Source organism: Phasianus colchicus, chromosome 10 (genome assembly GCF_987193195.1).
Source record: "Phasianus colchicus chromosome 10, bPhaCol1.hap1.1, whole genome shotgun sequence".
Taxonomy (NCBI): domain Eukaryota; kingdom Metazoa; phylum Chordata; class Aves; order Galliformes; family Phasianidae; genus Phasianus; species Phasianus colchicus.
The window spans coordinates 9,513,513-9,533,160 of record NC_143445.1 but is presented as its reverse complement, the minus strand read 5'-3'; the positions used below and the strand labels follow the sequence as shown (position 1 = coordinate 9,533,160).

The window sequence follows — 19,648 nt, the reverse complement described above, 5'->3', positions numbered from 1 at the left end:
CCTGCAGATACCCTCATTTTTGATCTTTTAAAATATTACAATTTTGTCATATAACATGCTTGTTGGCAGGAGTATCTCTGTGTTGGTTTTGGCTGGCTGAGGCCCTTCAATCTTGACATGTTCCAGAAGCATCTGCTCATGTCTGTTGGAAGCATTTCTCTCTCTCCAGCTTTCGGAGTGTACTGCTGGATGTAATTCATCACAACCACCACAGATACACTTCAGTTTAATCTGCGCTGTACTAATGTAGGGAAAGAAGCGAGCAGTCCCCTAACTCTTCAGCTGTCCCCTTAGTCGCCGGTTGGGTTCCTTTTAACTTGAGCCCTGGTGCACTCAGTGTTAGGTACAGAGGAATTTAGTTTCCATTTGGGATCCCTGGGTACTGCATAACAACAGATTAGGAAACAACTCCACTTAGACTGCCCTCTATGGGATCAAAACAACTCACCTGCCCCATCTGCAGGCTCCCAGCAGTGCCGGAGTCCAGTGGGGCTGTCCCCAGGATCAGCAGGTCCTGCCCCACATCACTCACAGCAGTGGGTATTGCCGACTGCCATTCATGCGTCATGGACACTTCCACACTTTTAAATTATATTTTTAAATTGATTTCACTTAGGCTTACATGAGACATTAGAACAGAAAGTCAGAAATAAGTACAGTATCAAATTAACTGTAAAACCTAAAGCTAATAATGTCTCTGCAATCTTCTTCTTCTCTAAATCTCCCCTTCCTCCCATTTAGATCCAAGCACACAGAAGTCTAACCAGCGCACATGCACATTCCTATTTTCATATGAATTTTAGCCACAGATCTAGCACAACTCAGCAACAGGATGTCCATCAGCCAATGTTCCTGTTGCAGAGGCAGTCTGTACTGAAATCCTGGGGCTTACACAGGGGACTACTCTCTTCTTCATGCTAAAAAAAATAAAAAGATTTGGATTAAATTGTCATGCACCATAGCATGTTTATGTTTTCATGTGGAGGAGAATGAATAAATAAGAAGCATGTGTAGCCTGTCAGAAGGGTGCTGAGAAGGAGAACAGACAATGGCAACAAATGCCTGCCAGCTGGGTGGGGTATGAAGTAATCTGTATTATCATTAACAATAGCAAAATGCAGCTGTGATTTATGGCACCGTAAGGAGCAGAGGACTGAGCTGTTTTGCTGAAAGCACATATTTTTCTTCAACTTCATGAACAGCTATTGTTAAACAATAGGTTTTCCCGTAGGTACTGAAGGAATCAGTCATGTTACTCTAGTGCTAGCACAGATGCTCAGTTCTTCTGTGTTGTCTGACAGGCGTTCATTAGAGACAGCTGTGGCATGACATCCTACATGCATGTGGATGAAAGTGCTTCTGTAAGTGTCTAAGAGTGTGGCTAGCTGCAATTTTGCTGCTAATGGGTCACGGATACTTTCTGCATGTCTTCTGTACAAGAATCAGTGAATTCATCATTCAGGTCACAGCTAACAATACCATTAGTCAGGTACCACTGAATTTCAGCTTGGAGTATGTTGTTGTTACTGGAAGCCTTGAGTGAGCTAGAACAGATCAATGCTTCAATTCTGCCAGCAGTCCTGTGCTAGGCTTTGCTGGTGTTACATGAATCAGTTGTGCTGTTGTGCTAAATGTATTTCTTCTTTAATTAAGTCCAACCTAGATTAATTATAAAGACTACCTGTGAATGCTTCAAAATGGTCTTTTTTGTTTTTAAATTCAGTCTTCACAACAACAGTTGTAGGTTTTTTTCTTACATTATGCAATTTCATATTGTATTTGAAAACACTTTCCAAGCAAACACTTAACTCTGATGATGATGGTGGCACCATTAGAACAGCAAAAACTTGTACAGAACATCTACTGAACAGCTTCACACACAATTCTGCCTTACTAAGGAGGGGTTGGTAAGAGGCAGTGATGAGCAATTTTAACTTCCAAGTTAAAATTACAGTCATATTGTATCACTGAAGTGTAATATGGAGATAGTTAGTAAACTAGAAACAAAGATAGGTTAGAAACAACAGTCTAAACTGTACATTATGCACCACACAGCAACTTCCAGCAATGGCACCGAAAGAGCCATCTCTCAGGGGTGCACCAGACCTTCGCTGCAGTGACTCAGGCTGTTGAGAGCACACAGGCTGCAAGTGGTGTGTGAACATCCACCACAATGGAGCTCGACCATGGCCAGCTCGCTCTTTTATACCAGTGGCCAGACAGCCTATAAACAGCAACAGCATGCAGCCACTTGTACTGGATTCTAACAAGGAAAGGGCTCTGTAACCTGTGTGCAAGTCCTCTGGGCTCCCTGTGACCCCATGCTTCCAATTATGCTTATATAAACAGCAAATGAATCAGGAGCCACAACATGCCTGCTTACATAGTGGACCAGCACGTGCTTCAGCAATTTATGAAGTGATGAAGGGGAAGAGATCTTGTACTTTTCTGAAAACCACAAAAAGGTATATGTAGAAACCCTAAAATCATGATTTATTGAAAATAATATCAAGATTTAGATACAAAACAGATCATTATATATGTATATATATATATATATATAAATTCTTTTTTTTTTTTTTTGTGCTTGGGATTACCAAGCAGCTATCAGCCACTTAAGTTAAATTTTATATGACATTTGTTGTGTGACTGTCCTAAAATCAAACTACCCAGAACAACAGCAACAGTAATAAAATGTAGTTTGCATTGTGCCTGTTGTTTTATTTTCTGTGGCAATAATACAGCCAGCCATATGGATACGAACATTTGGAAGGGAGGATTTGTTGGCTAGATCTTCACATCTGTTTACTTATAGATGCAACAAAAATACATTTGGAGGTCACTGACTGCACAACCATTTTACTTATTCTTGATGAAAAAGCTGTCGGTTCTACCCTTTCTACATCAACTCAACTTCAAAAGAGACCATCATTTTAATAAGAAAAAAGGTTTTGAAAACATACTAAACTTAGTCTCTTTCACACCTCACCAGCCACTTCATCCATAAAGGTGGTATCACAGAAATCCTTAATCCAGGATAAAATCAGCGTGCAGCACGCAAGGAGAAAGAAGAAAACAGAAGCACTGCTACATACATAAACCCACATCTTTTGATTAAGAAGGCATGCACTACAGACCTCATATCCAAAAGCTACATCCATGGAAGTAATCTTAATTAAAAACAAAGCAAACAAAAAATTTATCACTCCTTCGCTCCCCGAAAAAACTCCACACCAACACATCAAACCAATAACAACATATTCAAAAGCTACTAACTTGTAACATCTTAGTGATGTGCTTGCAGATACTTTAACAAAATCCCTCACAACAATCAGAAAATAGTTATTGACTTCATCCATGCCTTCCTTGGGGTCTGGCTGGAAGCAAAAATTCCCAACTTAGAAAAGTCTAGTTCACAAAGCAAAATTTCAACTACAGGCAAACATTCAGGAAAAAAAATAATCAGTATTTTAAGCATTGCTTGCCTAAAGTATTTTTCTGAGTTCAATACGTTTTTTGAAATTAACGTTATTGTAAACGTTACTGTAAGTTCATTATGACATTATTTTCCTTAGGTTATTTTGTATTCTGTTAGTAGCCTTTTGGTAGAAACACTTAAAAATGCCCTAAGATTACACACATTTTCCCAGCTGAACAGATCTTTTGGCAGTGAGTAATCCCATACTCACAGATACATTTATATTTGCTTGCTGTCACCCACACTTAAAACTTAACTTTTAGCCAAAGGGCACATATCTTACATCTTTTTTATGAAAGAGCCTAAGGACAGGAACTACTGAAAACCACAGATGGATAATACCTGAACTTAATTGCCTCCACCATCCTAAAAAAAGAAAAATAAAAAAAGAAGAAGAAAACAGCAAGAGAAAAATATCTTACTTTTGTTGATGTGTCAGTCTTCGTTATTTGGTTTGCCATAGGAAAGAGAGGTTAGGATGACAGCTGTTCATTACAATCCCATCTTCATTACAAGAGCTTAACTCTGCTACTGGCTGGCTGGCCCATTTCTGCTAGCTTTAGCACAAAACAGTGCTCCCAAAAGCTCCGCCTCTTGACAGCATCTGTCTGGATACTACCCACAACAAGCAGAAACAAAGCTTTCTGCAGAGCCATTTAGGTGCTAGGAATGAGCTAGAATAGGGGAAACTATTAGAAGCAGAAAAAAATACTTTGGTGGCAAAGCCCAGGAATTGGCAGTTAGAAGTGCATGCCTACTGACACCATCAGCTTTACACATCAGTCACATCTTTGTAATACTACAAATCAAAACAACATCCCTGATAGAAACAGTAGCTTAAATGATACCTAAAAACTAAAGGACAAACTTTCAAAGCATGGATCTCCTAGGAAACTATGCAGCCCCAACCACTCCCTATAATTAATGCAATGTGTCTCAGCTGTGAGAGAAAGAGGAGGAGGAAGAGGAGGAGCTAGGGTTCATTATTTCCTACTACTATTTTAAAAGCCACCGATGAAGCATCCACATAAGACATCAATATAACAAATGTATATATGCAATTTCATTAGGTACATTTATGTATGAGTAAGAAAGCAACTGCTCACAGTAACCTATGTAAAGTCAAAATACTCACCTTTTCTCTGGCAGTCAGAAAAGCAGAGGCTAATCTGTCTTCTGTTCCCAGAAACATTGCCTATGGCAGATATTGTATCATCACACGTGTACGTCTCAAATTACTGCAACTTATTCCCAGTGAAAATAATGCTGCTTCATAATTTATTTGCAATTTATAAGCCTGTGGGCAATATACCAGTATGTTCTTTTGGTCTGGACACAGACTCTTGAACAGACAACGATGAAGTGAGACCAGACAAATAAAAGGAGGACAAAGGAGGGTCTAAAAATTAGGCTTAAAATAAATATACTAACATTTACTGTGGCTTACTCTCAGCCCCTGATCAGCACGTTAACCTTAATTTCTCTGCATGATCGCTAAGTACTCTACTAAAATTAGGTCAGAAATTCAGATCAGATCAGCTGACTCAGCCCAGCAAGATCAGACAAAGGCTAGTTGCTTGTTTTCCCTTCACAATCCAATACGATGCATGCTTTATCCCCTTCAATTTACATTAGATCCATACATTTTTCCCCACAATTAACCTATCAGAACCACATAGAATGAAACAGCAATCACACTAAAAGTGCATCAATGCTACTGAAGAAGCACAGCACAACGTATTCTCAGTGAGGCAAAATATAAAATAACATTTTTTTAAAGGTCATTTTTCAGATCTTGTTTCTAAACTGCTAAAATTAATGCATTTCAGTGAACTTTTAAGTCATGCAGCATAGGTTATCAGCTGTTCCAGGTAAATAACAGCTTCTTCAAAATGTTATTTGCGTGAATACCAGCACTGTATTAGATAATGAAGTGCTCATTAATTTGTTAATATACATGAATATCCTACTTCTCAAAGAGCATCTGAACACTGAAATTGAATAGCTTATCAAAAATTAAATAATCAGACTAATACAATTTTCAGTAGGTGCCAAAGACTTTCAGCTGCTTTATTTTCAGGCAAAAGGGGTGATTTCTTTGTTCCTTGTTTGTTGGACACCCTCCGCCCCTGTTCAAAATCTACCTGCTGTTAGTCCCAGGGGATGACCCTGATTGCTACAAAGATTGTTTTCGGTTGTTGATAGTCTCTGGACTGTTAGCACAGTTACCACTGCACATGTGCACTAATAGCTATCTAGGCCACAATATCAGGAATTAGGGAGAATATAAATACACACCAAGATAAGGTTAAAACATAAGGGAAATATTACAGAACAAAGAAGTAAATAATAATCCTACTTTACCTTTTTTGACTGCTGTTTTTCAATAGATGGGGCATTGGATGAACCTGTGGAGGTTACTACCAGGGAGCAGACTTGACTGCCATCAGCCTAAGTGACGTTATGACATCATTGTTCCTTTACTCAAATCAGATGTTTTTCCTGGACCTGTTATTGCTTCTAGTTTTACTAATCAAGAGTTGATCATGAATATTTCCTTCTCCTTCCCAAATTTACACAGGGAATAGACAGAAAAAAGGATAAAGATAACATTTTCTGAGATTTCCTAGGGTGATTTCCTGCTTGTTTTCTTAGAAGGGTATTGCCCTATAACTCAGTGATACTGTGATAGGCCAAGAGGGAAGGGAGTGGAGGGTACCACCACAAACATGGTTTCCCACAGAAGAGTGCTACAGCCAAGAAATGCTGGTGTTTCCAAATCTCACTCACATATGTGTACACACACATGCTGTTCCTCAGAGAAACCCATGATATTGTTGGGAATCTTCCTTGTTTCCTGACACGATATCTGCGGAGCAGAGCTTTGTTCTCAAGAATTTCAATTCAACATGAACAAGAAATTTCAAAATTTGGCCTAAATCATCAACACTTATTCAGACCTCTTCCTCAAATAACTTTGCCAAGATCAATTAAAAAAAAAACACATAAAGCAACTACAGTTTAGGAAATATTACTGCCACCATTCAAATTAGGTACAGAGAAGCTTAGCTACAGGGATAAAGAGAACCAGGTAGGTCCAAACTAAATAAATCTGTACACACTGACTGTTCTACCTTATCAAATGAAGTTGCCACCACAAGGACTAGGGAACTTATTCTTCCAGCAACTATAAATTAACTGAAAAATGACATTTTAATAACATTCAAAATATTTGAAATTTTAATTGGAATTTATTTTCTTCAGTGGTGAAGAGCCAACTATTTATAAGGAGAAGGTGCTCTTCATCTCACTGCTTTAAAACACCAGTTTCTTGACAGCAGACAAGCACTTTTGTTTTCTAGGGGAGAAATTCAAATCTTTCCTCTCCTTCATGTAACAGCATCTTAAATCCCCCTTCCATCATACCCTACCCTTTCCTCTTGGAAATTATGTAACCATGTAGTAGACAAAAGATAGAGAAGGAAGTTGATATAAAAGGTTTTTCTTTTAACTGCTTAAAGGCACTTATATTTAACACAAACATTTCAGTTCTTGCTCCCAGGAAGACAAAAATGAATAGCAAGAATTGTACAAACATAAAACCCACATAGATCAAAACAAAAAAACCAACCAAAGAACACTTACATTAATTTGCTGCTAAGAAAAATGCTTTTCCTCATTAATTCCTCATACTTAGCATCCTGCTACAAGCTACCTATGCCTTTCACTCTTTAATAGTTTGAATCCCTCTACACTTCACAAGGAAGGAAGTGACAAGATAACTAATTCTGAAGACACCAAAATAAACATTGCATTAACTCTCATTATTCACTTTAATTACACATTAGTCTTATGTCCTCTACAGAATCCAAAATAGTGAAAATCCAGAAAATTCTACATCCTGGAATGTAAAGCAACCACAATTTTGCTTAATGGTGCTTCTCCTTCCCCATCAAACTGTATGTGCTTCTCTTTTAAACATTTCATCAAAATTACCAGACTACTGAGGCATTGATAGAGTGTTCACAGCACAGCATGACTGTTATACCTGCATGTACAGTACCCAAGATATAGCATAAAATTTAATCATTTGAACTGAAATATGGAAGATTCACGCTGGGGGAAAAAAAATTCAAAGGGCCTCCTATCAGTTTGAGCCCAAGCCATTCATTTGCATATAAAAGTTTAGTGCATATATGGATGATTTATCTTTATTACACAATTTGTCTGTCTCCTCAAGACAACTCAAATTTTTATGCATATGTGCACTTACATATACACACATCTTTATAGACAGGTATCTCCATGTAGATATACATATTCATCACGCTGATACCTTTTTTCATGTCTAAATGGCTGTAGATTTTGTTGCTATCCACTGGCACAAGACACCGGGTCATGTGAGTGCTCCTCTCATTAGCTGTCAATTAAAATCAATTGACTTATTCAAGAAGAGCCATTATAGGCTTGTGCCCACCAGGTGCAATATCCATTTTCTTTTAAATGAATTGCAGATTTTATTTATTTTTTTACTTCAGAGAGTGAAGAATGGTGAGGAAATGGTGAGGAAGTAACATGACAATTTTTTTTTTTTTAGATAGCAGTTAGAGAGTTTTGAAAATTTACCAAATTTGAAATATCAACCCAAAGAGAATCTGTGAGGCTGCCTTATCTTGCAGTGGTACACCTTGGAACAAAATAGACATTGTCTATCTAACAGCTGTTCCAGATACCTAAACTTTTTGTTATAAATCACTCCTGCTGAAGATGCCACGCATGCTCAAATCTAATACATTTTGATGGGAATACTCTCTTTTATTGAGGAGAGCCATTCAACTACACAATATAATAAATATGCAATTAGCAGCCTGAAACTGGCCAACAGGCTATACTGCTTTTACCAGGAAGTGGCTGGAAGTCAACTCATCTACACATTTTTACAATTGATGACATTATGAACCTTTCATTGTTCATTCACTCTGCCAGACCACTGATCTTTTTATTAAAATATTTACCGTTTTATTGCTTCTTCTTGTTTTCGGCGTTTTTCGCTCTTTTCTTTCAAGTAAGCCAGGTTTGTTTCATTCCTCATGCGATCATTCTCTCGAGCAATGTCTGATGCATTCTGTATAACCAAGCCATCGTAGGCCTTCATCCCCATATCTTCAATATACTGGAGAAAAGCGCCCAAAGTGACCTCCTCCTTATTAGAACTCATCATCTTGCAGGAGATAATGAACAAAGGAAAGTAATGTTTCCTGCGGGATGAAAAACACAAAATACCTTAATCAGTAGGAAAATACCTTATGGTTTATGACAGTGACATTGTATCAATTGTAATTAATATCTCTGTAAGAGAACTTTTATACTTTCTTCTATCTAAAGAATAATAAACAAAGCAAATCTGAACTCAGAACTATAGAGAACGTTGGCTTCCCTGAATCTCAGTTTGAATTGGATTAAAAAGGCTTCCAGTGACAAAGGGTCCTTTTTAGAATTTAGGTAAAGCTGCACCAAAGCAGATCATCAGACAACATCTCTATTCTGCAGGAAATACAAAAAATTGAGGTGGAAAATACTGTTCTATGCTTTAGAATAAAACAAGTAATAGTACTATTATTTTTTAAATTCAGATTCAAAATGTAGAAATAAATATAGTTAAATAGTTTCCTATATTTCATAGCAGCATGGAAATTAGTCTACAAGCCCCTGGTCATCTGCTGCCCAGCACCTCATTAGATTGAATGCCAAGAATGGATATGAAAACTCAGCTCAGCTGGGAACTTCAGACATGTGAAGCATTTGAATTCTCCAGGCTTCCGTGGATATTTCCTCCACAGGTGTGACATATATTGATTCACAGCACCCCCAGTCAAGCAGCACGAAGCACACACATAGGTCCCTAGCTCACTCCTGCCTCCATGGCAGGCAGCCTAAAAGCTCTGAAAAGCTTTCCACTGAGTAGCAGACATGCAGGGAGTCATAAGAACCCCCAGAGTACAGACATCAGTGAATACTACAGGTGACTAAAGGCAAGGTAAAATTACAAGAAACATATTCTCTAGATGAATTCTATGTAACTGGATGAAAGATTTGTTATGTCAGTAAAGCAGAATGTTAAAAAGCAGGAATGTACCATCTTGTTGTGCTTTCCTGCTTTAAAGCACTGAGATATTTGGATCTTGAATGGCACCGTCCCTGCACACTGAGGGGAAGGAGGGCATCGCTTTACAGAAGCAGGTTTGATTCGGTGTCTGAGTGACATGACGGCAGGCTGAATGCAGCTCTCCAAGGCACGCCTGCTCTTTGCATCACTCCCTTCTGCGAAAAGGATGGTGTGACTTCTCGGAATGTGCCTGAGAATGATGCCAGCACTGCAACTCTAAGTAATCTTATTCAGTAGGCAATGAGCAACCTGCCTGCACACTGCTTCTGGGGGCAGAGCCCCTGCATAACGAGCATCAGTTTTTTTTCTTCATTTCTTAGAATACTACCATATTTGCAACATTTATTGTATTGATGGTTAGACAAAATTCTGATCAGGATGGGCCCTAATTTGAAAATAAACTGATAGATTCTAGCAACAATCACTGCAGGCCTTCAGGAACAGCCCTGAACATGAGAACAAAATGATCTTAGATCCACAATGTAAACAATCTGCAGGGCATATGAATGGTAGGGAAATATTTCCACTCTTTGCTCCTCGTTTTTAATTATTTGAAGTGGCAATGGCAACAAGATAATTTTAGACAGTTAGTGATTAATGTGAATGCAAGCAAATTACTTCTCTTGTTTTCCACTTTTCTATATCCAAATTGTTTCTGTTCAATGCTAAGCTGAGTGTTAAAACCATGAAGATTCACAGGATGAGAAGGGTCTGCTCCTATCATCTCCTCTGCCTCCCAAAACAGCCTCTCCTATCATCTGGGCCTTAACACAAGCACAGGACTGATGATCAGGGTCACCAGATTGAACTTAATTTCTTTCCAGGCAATAGGTATCTTCAAGTAATCCCTGCAGGGTACAATCAGGGAAGGTATCTTAGCACAATCCAAATGTGAACGTATGCAATTTAACACATCTTTCACACTGGAGTTGGCTAGAACTCTTCTGGGTAGAAACACACATCAAGCCATCGTATACGTTCGCTGTATTTTGCCCAGTATCTAGTGAACTGGGAAGCTGACATTACAATAAGCTAAACAGATTCTATGGATGCTAGTCATGCTTCAGTAGACATTTCAGACCAATTCTTAAACTTTCTGATTTTGAAAATAAGTCCAGGCATGAGAGTTGCTACCTAGGCAATGAGGCCTGCCTGATTAAAAACAATGAAGAAGTCTAGAATTAATGATACTTAACAATATACTGAATCTCCTTTTAAGTTTACTTGTATAAGAGAGCATTAATGCCAAGGCCATTCTAATTTTTCTAATTTGAAATTGTTGGAAAAAGAATCAAGTGCCTGGTCAGTGAATACAGTATATAAAATATTTGTTCAGTTGTGTAATCACTATTACAAAATTCATGCAGAATGCAAAAAAATGCATGGCATTTAATAAATAGATTATGATGTATTCTTTGCCCCATGGGGGTGAACAGGGAGTCCAATCCTGCAACACTGCTGAGCAGTAGCTATTGTACAGTACTGTACTAATGTTCTGTAGCTATTGAACTGCTCTTGCAACAGGCAGTGCCCACACACTCATGACACCAAATTCAGCTCAAGGCACTCCTTAAGGACCTGTCTTGGGATGCCAAGAGGCTTCAAAACACTTGAATCAGCTCCTACAGCTCAACGTTGAAAAGCATCTATACCAACAGCTAGCATGCAAGCATTTTCTGAACTAAGAACTGCATATTTTACAGCCTCATTGCATTTACTATCTGAAGGTTGTGTATGTGATGCTTAAACAGGGAATAAAAATACAAACAGCTGGGACAAAAAGCTTGACTAATCACTGTAAACATTTTTAAAGTATAGTATTCCTTGCATAACACACCCAGATCAATTTATTTATTTATTTTTTTACTGGTAGCAGTGCCACTTCAGAGTGCCACTCAGCCCAGTAAGTTTGCTTTTTAACTGCAATGCAATACAACCAAAACATGTGGCCTATCAAGTCACATGCATCATTGGTTTGCCACCCTGCTCAGGAAATGCTGATTGCAAGCAGCACTGATCACCTCCTGATCAAAGGTTCTGCTTGCTGCTGTACTCAGGCAGTGAGCAATTCCTAACCATCTGTCAGGACAAATACAAGTACAAGCAAATGTTCTGAGTACATTTATATTTGATTAAAAATATGCAAATGCAAGTTGTTAAATATGTAATGTGAGCTGTAGGTGAGGCACCACCATTTTGGTACCCCTAATATGCACACTGCAGTCAGATATTTTAGTAATTAGTAACAAGGATCATGCAGGGTCACCTCTGTATTTGCAATCAAATGGGTTTTAGTCCATGTTGATTATTGAAACCAATGTACATTGGAAAATTGTTACTGGGAGTTGCTCTGCTCAAGAAATCCTTGTAATTCTCCTTTCCCCCTCTTCATTATGAAGGAACAGGAGATACTGAGGAGGATGAAAAGCTGTAGATTTCAGCTTCTGAAATCAACGTACTGAGAAGCCAACAGAAATGAAGGAAGTTTGAAGGAAGTTTTTCGCAAGCGTTCAGCGAACAATGAACATTTTTGAAATCCTCCTGACTGCTAGGACACACGTAACGAGTTCTCCAACACATTCACTTCACCGCTGAACGGCTGCGCTAACATTGTGTGAAACCTGAGAAAAAGCAGTCATGCTCATTGTCACCTGACACTCCAACTGTCCACAAATGGAGTTTCACACAACCTCTACCTGTAACTTAATCTTTGTTTTCTAAGTTATTAAGTAGAGCTTTTACAATCATGATAACTCCAGGCACGTTCTAACAAGTAAATGCCAGGTGACTTCAAAATCCCACACCAAATAATCCTATGTTTATTACATCATGGCACATTGGTTCTTTCAATGCCATTGTGTTTATTAAAAATACACAGACAACTTGAATACAAAATGTTTGATGTTTTAAGTTTTATAGCAAGTTTAGTCATTCTAGAAATTGAGATTCAACCATCAGAAGTAGTTTCTGGCAATATAATTTTTGTTATTCAGGAAGGTAGAAGTCCTCAAAGTCTACAAGTGCCACCACTTTCCTTCTTCCAAATCACACATTTGCAAAGCAGCACAGAGCAGCTCACACTGTCTTTCCCATGCAATCAGCTGGAGTAAAGCAAGCAAGATTTTTGTGGGTTCCTCCAGTACATCTGGTTTTCTGGCAAGGGCAAAGAATCCCCTTACTGGTTTTGCCATGTTTACATAAATGAATTCAAGATTTTTTTTTTAATGATCCAGACACCAATTCTACGGAAGAATAAAGAGCAGTACTTTACAAGACAGTTACATACCTTCTAATTTAACAGTGTACTCCGATATCAAACATACAGCTTCTTGGTTGAAACCAAACACTCCCTTTTCACATGATCAGCGTGCAGAAATACTGAATTCATAATACAAGAAGCAATTGACCCAGTATCACAATAACACAGCAGTGCTACATGGTAGCATTCACATATGTGGTTTTCTCTCTTATTCACATGAAGATCTCCAAAATATCGGTTGCTTTTCAGCATGCTTGACAGCCATAAGCTGCAGCTGTGCTTTATTGAAAATTGACAATGCTGACATTAAACTGAAGGAGCTTTTTGAAGTAATGACAAAGGCACTGATTGCCTTCTTCCTAAATCAGAAGGATTTTATGTTATTTTAACATAAGAGAACAGAGCACAGTAACATAAGAGTGGGGTTGCCTAAAGTCCTGAGCCCAACCCTTGATTTATAAGCAGGCTACACACCTCTTCAGTCCTGCCCATCTCCCTTCCAGTTATTACCACCTCTCTTTAAGAACACAAATTCACTTTAAAATTGCCTATCATTTCCTCCACTAAATTTAATATTTTCATGAGGATTCTCCACAAATCACAGATACTGATTGGCCATTCAGCCCTCAAGTTTGTGTTGTTGCATTCCAGTTGCTTGCAAGGCATTAAAAGTAGACAAGCCATATCCAATTTTCACAAACTGCTGACCACAGCAGTGCTAATAAGGACCTAATGACATTGGATATACAAAGAATATTTGCTCTGCAATGAAGAAAAAAAAGTGAGTGATGGAAAAACATAGAGACTGCTTTCATGAACTCTTAAACAGTCTCTTATAATAACTGTGCCTTACACCAACTGAGCTTTGAAATATCCAAACGGTTGAATGTCATGAGACAAATTTCTGAACTATGCTTTTTAGAGCTGCATTCCCTGCTTGTTTTTAATAATTATCCAGCATTACTATTGTCACTCAGTGATGCATTAAGCTCTCACATAAAATAGAGACCTTTGAAATAGATTGCAAGTTTTTAATGCATACATTTAAAGAAAAAATGCTGCATCCACTAGGAAGGACAAAATACACCCCTGTATTTTGACCAAGATTACAGTTTATATACCCCATCCTCATTATACTGCACAGCATGAGTTCCTGCACCTGGGTGAAATCACTGAAGCTAAGTAGTGCTAAGCCCTTCACTTAAAGAGGTTAAAAGTGGCTCCTTCAGTAGAATGAGAATGCTACTGCATGGGTTTAAAGAAGTAGTCCATTTCTACAGGCATCACACCCTTCACAGGGGAAAGTTGTTCTCCCTACAGTTTTAAGAACCAAAAAAAATTTTTAAAGTATCTTGAGCTTTGAATTTTGGATCAATTTAGTGTTTTTGAAAAGGAAAAAGGTCTTTGCTAATAGTGACTCCTCTATGAATCTAGAATGTGAAGAGCTGTTGTTTACTTTGCAGTAAGGCAATACTTCTATCACTTTTATCCCTTGAGGAAAATAAGGCTTCCTTCTAACCACATGGACACTGGACAATTACAAAACCAGATTCAGAATGGCCAGCACTTAAGTGCAATTATGACATTTTGCCATCCTGGTATTATGAGGAAGACTTACGAACAAGGAAAAGCCATGCACAGGGACATATTCCATATGCAAACTGGAAAGCATTTGAACTCAGAAGACTGAGCTTCTTGCCAATGGATGTTTTTTTTTTTTTCCTTCTCCTCAGGAAAAGGAAATGGAGATTTCATTACCACCAGCATCACGCTAAGATGCTGTAAAATAAAGGTGTAGTGGGTTTGACAAGTAACCAGAGATGTTTGGAATTATTTCAGTTAATTCATCAGAAAATAGCAGCAAATGTTTTTAATTATTTAACAGCACCTCTTACCAACAAGAAAAAAATCCACATGCAAAATGTCCCTATTATAAGCACAGTCAACATGTGAAGAACACAAAACCAGTCACATAGACTTCAGTTTCTACTTTAGCAATGGCTTGATTATTACTTCCCTAAAATAACATGCAAGTTCATTGTTATGCATTGCAGGTACTCAATATTTCATTTTCTAAGTACAATTATTTTCATTCTTATTAGCATGCTCATTCTTGAAAGAGAATTTTAAAAAACATGTACGTACCAGAATTTAAGTCCACGAGGACTGCTAAGTGCAACAATCAAAGGTGACTTTTGCCTGTAAAAGCCCTTTCCTGTGGTTATCTCAGTGCAGTTGGAAGGGATATTTCAGCACCATAAGAAACAGATTGCAGTTAGGCTGAGTTTTTTTCTTCAGTTAAAGTGCATTAAATCTTGTTGGCAAAATTGCCCAGATTGTAGAATTCAGCATCACTGTAAGTCAGCATTACATTACAGATCTTCTTAACATACGATTAAAACGGCATGTAAAGTTTGGCTTTAAAAAAAAAATGCAAGAGAAGGACAGGTGCTTGCTTCTTTAAATCCACATTCAGAGAAGAGAGGGTATAGATAACAGGAGGGCAGAAACAAAACCCTGCTTTGAGGTCCAGCAGAGAAGAAACTGGATGATTTTTACCCACTTTATAACACAGAAGATTACAGCACCATCATATGCACTAAGACAGAGATTGCTAAGGTGCCTCATTTGAATATGTTCTGTGGAGACAAAAAGAAAGGAACATAAGGAGTGGAAAATATCCTATCCAAATGGCTTCTTGCTGCAGGAAAGACGCTCGCTCTCTCGTTGCCACTTAGATATAGAAGGTCTGAAGCAGTCTAGCTTGTGGCATCGTCTCTCTTTCTCTCTCTCTCCCCCCCGCGACTACAGGCAGGCTTGCTCTCTCCAGCTGCCTCAGTCTGTTGGTGCTGCTGTTGATTAATCAGGGTTTCTCAAACAAAGAGCAAGCCTACCTTCGGGTGCGAGCAGGACTGCGGGGCTCCGCGGCGGCTGCAATCCGGCTGCCGAGCCGCCCCGCGCAGCCGGCATGCTAGCACCTCGGACAGCTCCGCCGCGCCGGGCCCATCGCGGGGCCGCGGCCGGGCGCTCGGCGCTCCGCTGGGCAGCGGCCTTATCTCCGCCGCACTGGAGGCTGATTAGCAAGTAATCCGGTGGGAAAAAGATCTGCGTGAACAGCACTGTAGCGTTTAGTCTATAGGGAGGAAAGAATATGAAGCAACACCCCTCCCCCCCCCTCCTTCTCCCTTCCCCAAAAAAGAAATTCTTCTTCCACCAAGAACGTGTAGGTTAACCTTTAGCCCATGATATGGCTCAAGGAAATGAGCGGCCACTTAAAAGGACCATCTAAGCCTCAGTTTGATACCTCATATTGATGTATCTTTTGCACTCACCCTCACTGAAAAGCAGTGCAAGGCGCACAATTACTGCTGACGCAGATTAGGCTGCTGCTTGGGGAAGGAGGGGAGGAGCTTCTTAACCTCACCAAAACAACCTCCCACCACCTGCTCCCATTGCACGAGAACAAAACTACGCTCCTCGGACAGAATGAGCGTGACATTTACACTGCTATACTTACACTGATAAAAGATGTACACCCTGGAATGAAGCATTCTGTTTGAAAAGCATCCAGGATGAAGCTACGCAGCTTTATGCTCATCAAGAATTTGTAAGCACAGCGCTTTGGAGGAAAACATTCTTTTTTCTGGACTGGAAATCTGTGTTACAGCTCCTCCTTTTAGAATACATGCAGTTTTGCTGTCTCTCCTCTAAACCTGCAGCATGCACACAAAGCAAGAGCATTCACACCCTGCATAAAAGCCAGAAAAAAGGGAGCTGTCTGGATGCGCACACCCTGTTTCATTTCATTCTGCCTCCTTCTCAAGTTACAGGAATATTTCTCTTGCATAAATCCTGATTCAAATGAATTTATTTCTAAAGTAGACAACTTTTACTCCATTATTAGAAATTAAGTTCACAGAATACAGTCCTTTCAACAGAAATGCATATTCACATGAAAAGAAGCATACATAAGGCCTCACCTACAGCAAAAGCACTTCCTGCAGATTTAGTAGCTGCAAACTGTAACATCAATATTACATCCCATCCAGGAGAACTTAAGTTAGCCACTTAAGTATAGTGCAAAACTTGGTCACCTCCTTCCTGCAGAATTGGTCAACGCTAATATTGAACTATAGCCTGAGGAAAACTAGCTCCAAGAGCTGTCTCTTCACAAATAACTCCTACCATTTCCAGCACCCCTCTTTCAGCCCTGTGGAACAGGGTGGGCACTGTATATCCATGTAACATGTCCAAGAAAACATTTCAAAAGGATGCTTTAAGAAGAGTTGAAAAGACAAAAGAACAGGGTCTGAAGTTACAGAATACTGTTCTTTTGGTCAGGAAAAAGAGATCTGGAAAGTCAGTACCTACAACATAGAAGAACTGAAGGCAGTCCTGGGAGAAAATAAATCTTTCCTAGCCCAGGGGCTAGCCTACAGCTCTGCTTCTGATTTTTTCTCCTTGAATGATACTTTGAGAGGAAGATCTGTGGCTGTGCTGTAATTGGGGAATTCCTTCATTTTTGTCAATTTGAGATTTCCATCACATAGTAGCCTTTTATTTCCCATGTTTTTCCAAACTTCAGACCTCTTCCATCTCTGCCCCAAGTCATGCACCAAGAAGAAAGAAACTGTCTAGTGCAATTTCTTTCCATGTTACTTTAACAAAGATCTCTGTAAAATCATTACAGTTTCATAAGTAATTTGAAGAACTACAAATTTTAATCCATAAGCATGAAACACCCAGGTAATGGGCATCTCCATTAATAACTTCATGGGTAGCTCTAACAGCCACAAGGGGAACAGAAATTGAAAGCAGGGTTTCTGACACTGACTAGGAAATACAGCTTCTTTTCCAAAGTACCTTTGCTCTTGGCTATGTCTTCACTGCATGATTAATCCCAGTAATTGAACTAACCCAGAAGTAATCATCTTCTAGACATGTCATTGCACCTTTTGGCAATTTCCGTGTCTTATCATTTTTGCACCAATGTTCACAGGAACCACAGTTCCATCAGCTCTAGAAGAAAATGTCCAATTTTCTTTCCAGTAACACTGTGGGAATTGCACTGGAGACATATAATGATCAGTCCAGGAAAAAGCACCTATAGAATCAATCATAGGATTTCCTGCATGGATTTCTTCCTTACATAGGAGATAGATGAAATGCTTTATGTACACAGACACACACACACACAAAATGAGGTGGAGATACCATGACTTCTGGTTGCATTTACACACTGAGAAAAGAGGAAGAAAAATCTGGACACAGTGAGTCCAGGAAGATGGCTGTGGCAAGTAGTTTGGAAGCACAACTATGCAACAGGAAGGAGGCAGACCTCTGTGGGAGACTCCTTGGCCAAGAAGGTGACAAGTCTTTTCAGATGCAGAGAAATATATGACCTCCAGGCCACAGATGAAGAGTTCCATGACTAGAGACAGCTTAACAGACTGGATTAGACTGAAAAAAATTAAACTAGAAGTGGAGACCTCATAAAATAGAGGACTTAAATCCCAACATTTCTGACATCTAGCATGAATTCTTGTCCCTAAACTCTGCATCCCAATGAATAAGAAGAGAGGATCAAAAACAAGACCTTTCAGAGCAGTGACCAAGTGAGAGAGTTATATCAGCCATTTTTGCCAAGAGCAAAATCTTACCAAACCAAATCCAGCATAGGTAAATCTAAGGGTTGGCAGTTTACCTACACTTACAAATGAGGCCACAAAGATGCTGATTTTGACTGATTAGCATGTTCCTTGGACAAACTAAGTTAACTGTGGCATGCTCCTTTCTCCTTTACTCTGGCTCCTTGTCTTCTGTTACTTTTTCCTGTCTCTTGTGAACTTACTGCTGGTTCTCAGTTGCTCATGCTGCCAGTCTGTGTCACTATGCCCCCTGTAACATGGATTCCTTGTCTTCCTAACTTCTGGGCACATCACATAACCTAAGCCTTGTCTTGCTACTATCCTTGACCTTTGCAAGCTTTATGTTTGGCTTTTTTTTTTTTTTAAACTCCAATTCCTAATACCTGGTTCTAATCAGTCCCAACTGATAGGACTATCTTAACAGTCTTAATTTAACAGTGAGACAATGGTTTCCTCCCAAAGACCATCATAAATCTTGTGTATGAGAGGCAAGGGAAATCTTACATCTTGCATCCTAAATCTTGTTTTAACAATCATGATAGTGAGCCTTTCACTGAACATGCACATGTGCTCACAATACCTGACAGCTTCTGCAATGCCAAGACTACAGACCAAATGTCTGCAGTAAGGACAGCTGAAGTTATAGTTTGATTCTCCAGGCAGAAGGATGCTTTTCAAATACAAAAATGAAAATAGACTCTTCTGCATAGATTGTGCAAAAAGGAAGTTATTGGTACAGGAAGAGTAGCTGCCTAGCTTTTCATCTGGATTTAAATTTCAGTTAAGTATTTTTAAATGGCAGTAGTTTAACTAGGGTAACAAACAGAAAACAGAGCATCTTGTCTACTACATCACCTTCCTCTTTATAATTGTAGTAAGCCTAAGGTAACTCCACCTGAATGCAAGTATGGTGTCACATGAGGAAATGTAGTATCTACTCAGGGAGCATAAAGATCAAGCAAGCTGCACAACTACCAGAGATCAAAATCACACCGCTGCCACCACCAAAACCACCTGCAGAACTACATTCATAAGTGAGCACAGTGCTCATCATAACTTTGACTTTAGATGACTGAGATTTGGTTTGTTCATACTCT

At 39.1% G+C, this 19,648-nt stretch overlaps 1 protein-coding gene across 9 annotated transcripts in view; it reads right to left on the bottom strand.

Moving 5' to 3' along the window:
- The window catches only part of NYAP2 (neuronal tyrosine-phosphorylated phosphoinositide-3-kinase adaptor 2), a 147,692-nt gene that overhangs the window by 106,488 nt on the left and 21,556 nt on the right, over positions 1 to 19,648 (bottom strand). For 5 of the 9 annotated variants that reach the window (XM_090147264.1, XM_090147266.1, XM_090147267.1 and 2 more), the window contains one exon: positions 8,494 to 8,736. In XM_090147264.1, coding sequence (XP_090003390.1) covers positions 8,494 to 8,736 — 243 coding nt within the window. The other 4 variants (XM_090147265.1, XM_090147268.1, XM_090147271.1 and 1 more) reach the window with 4 other exon arrangements.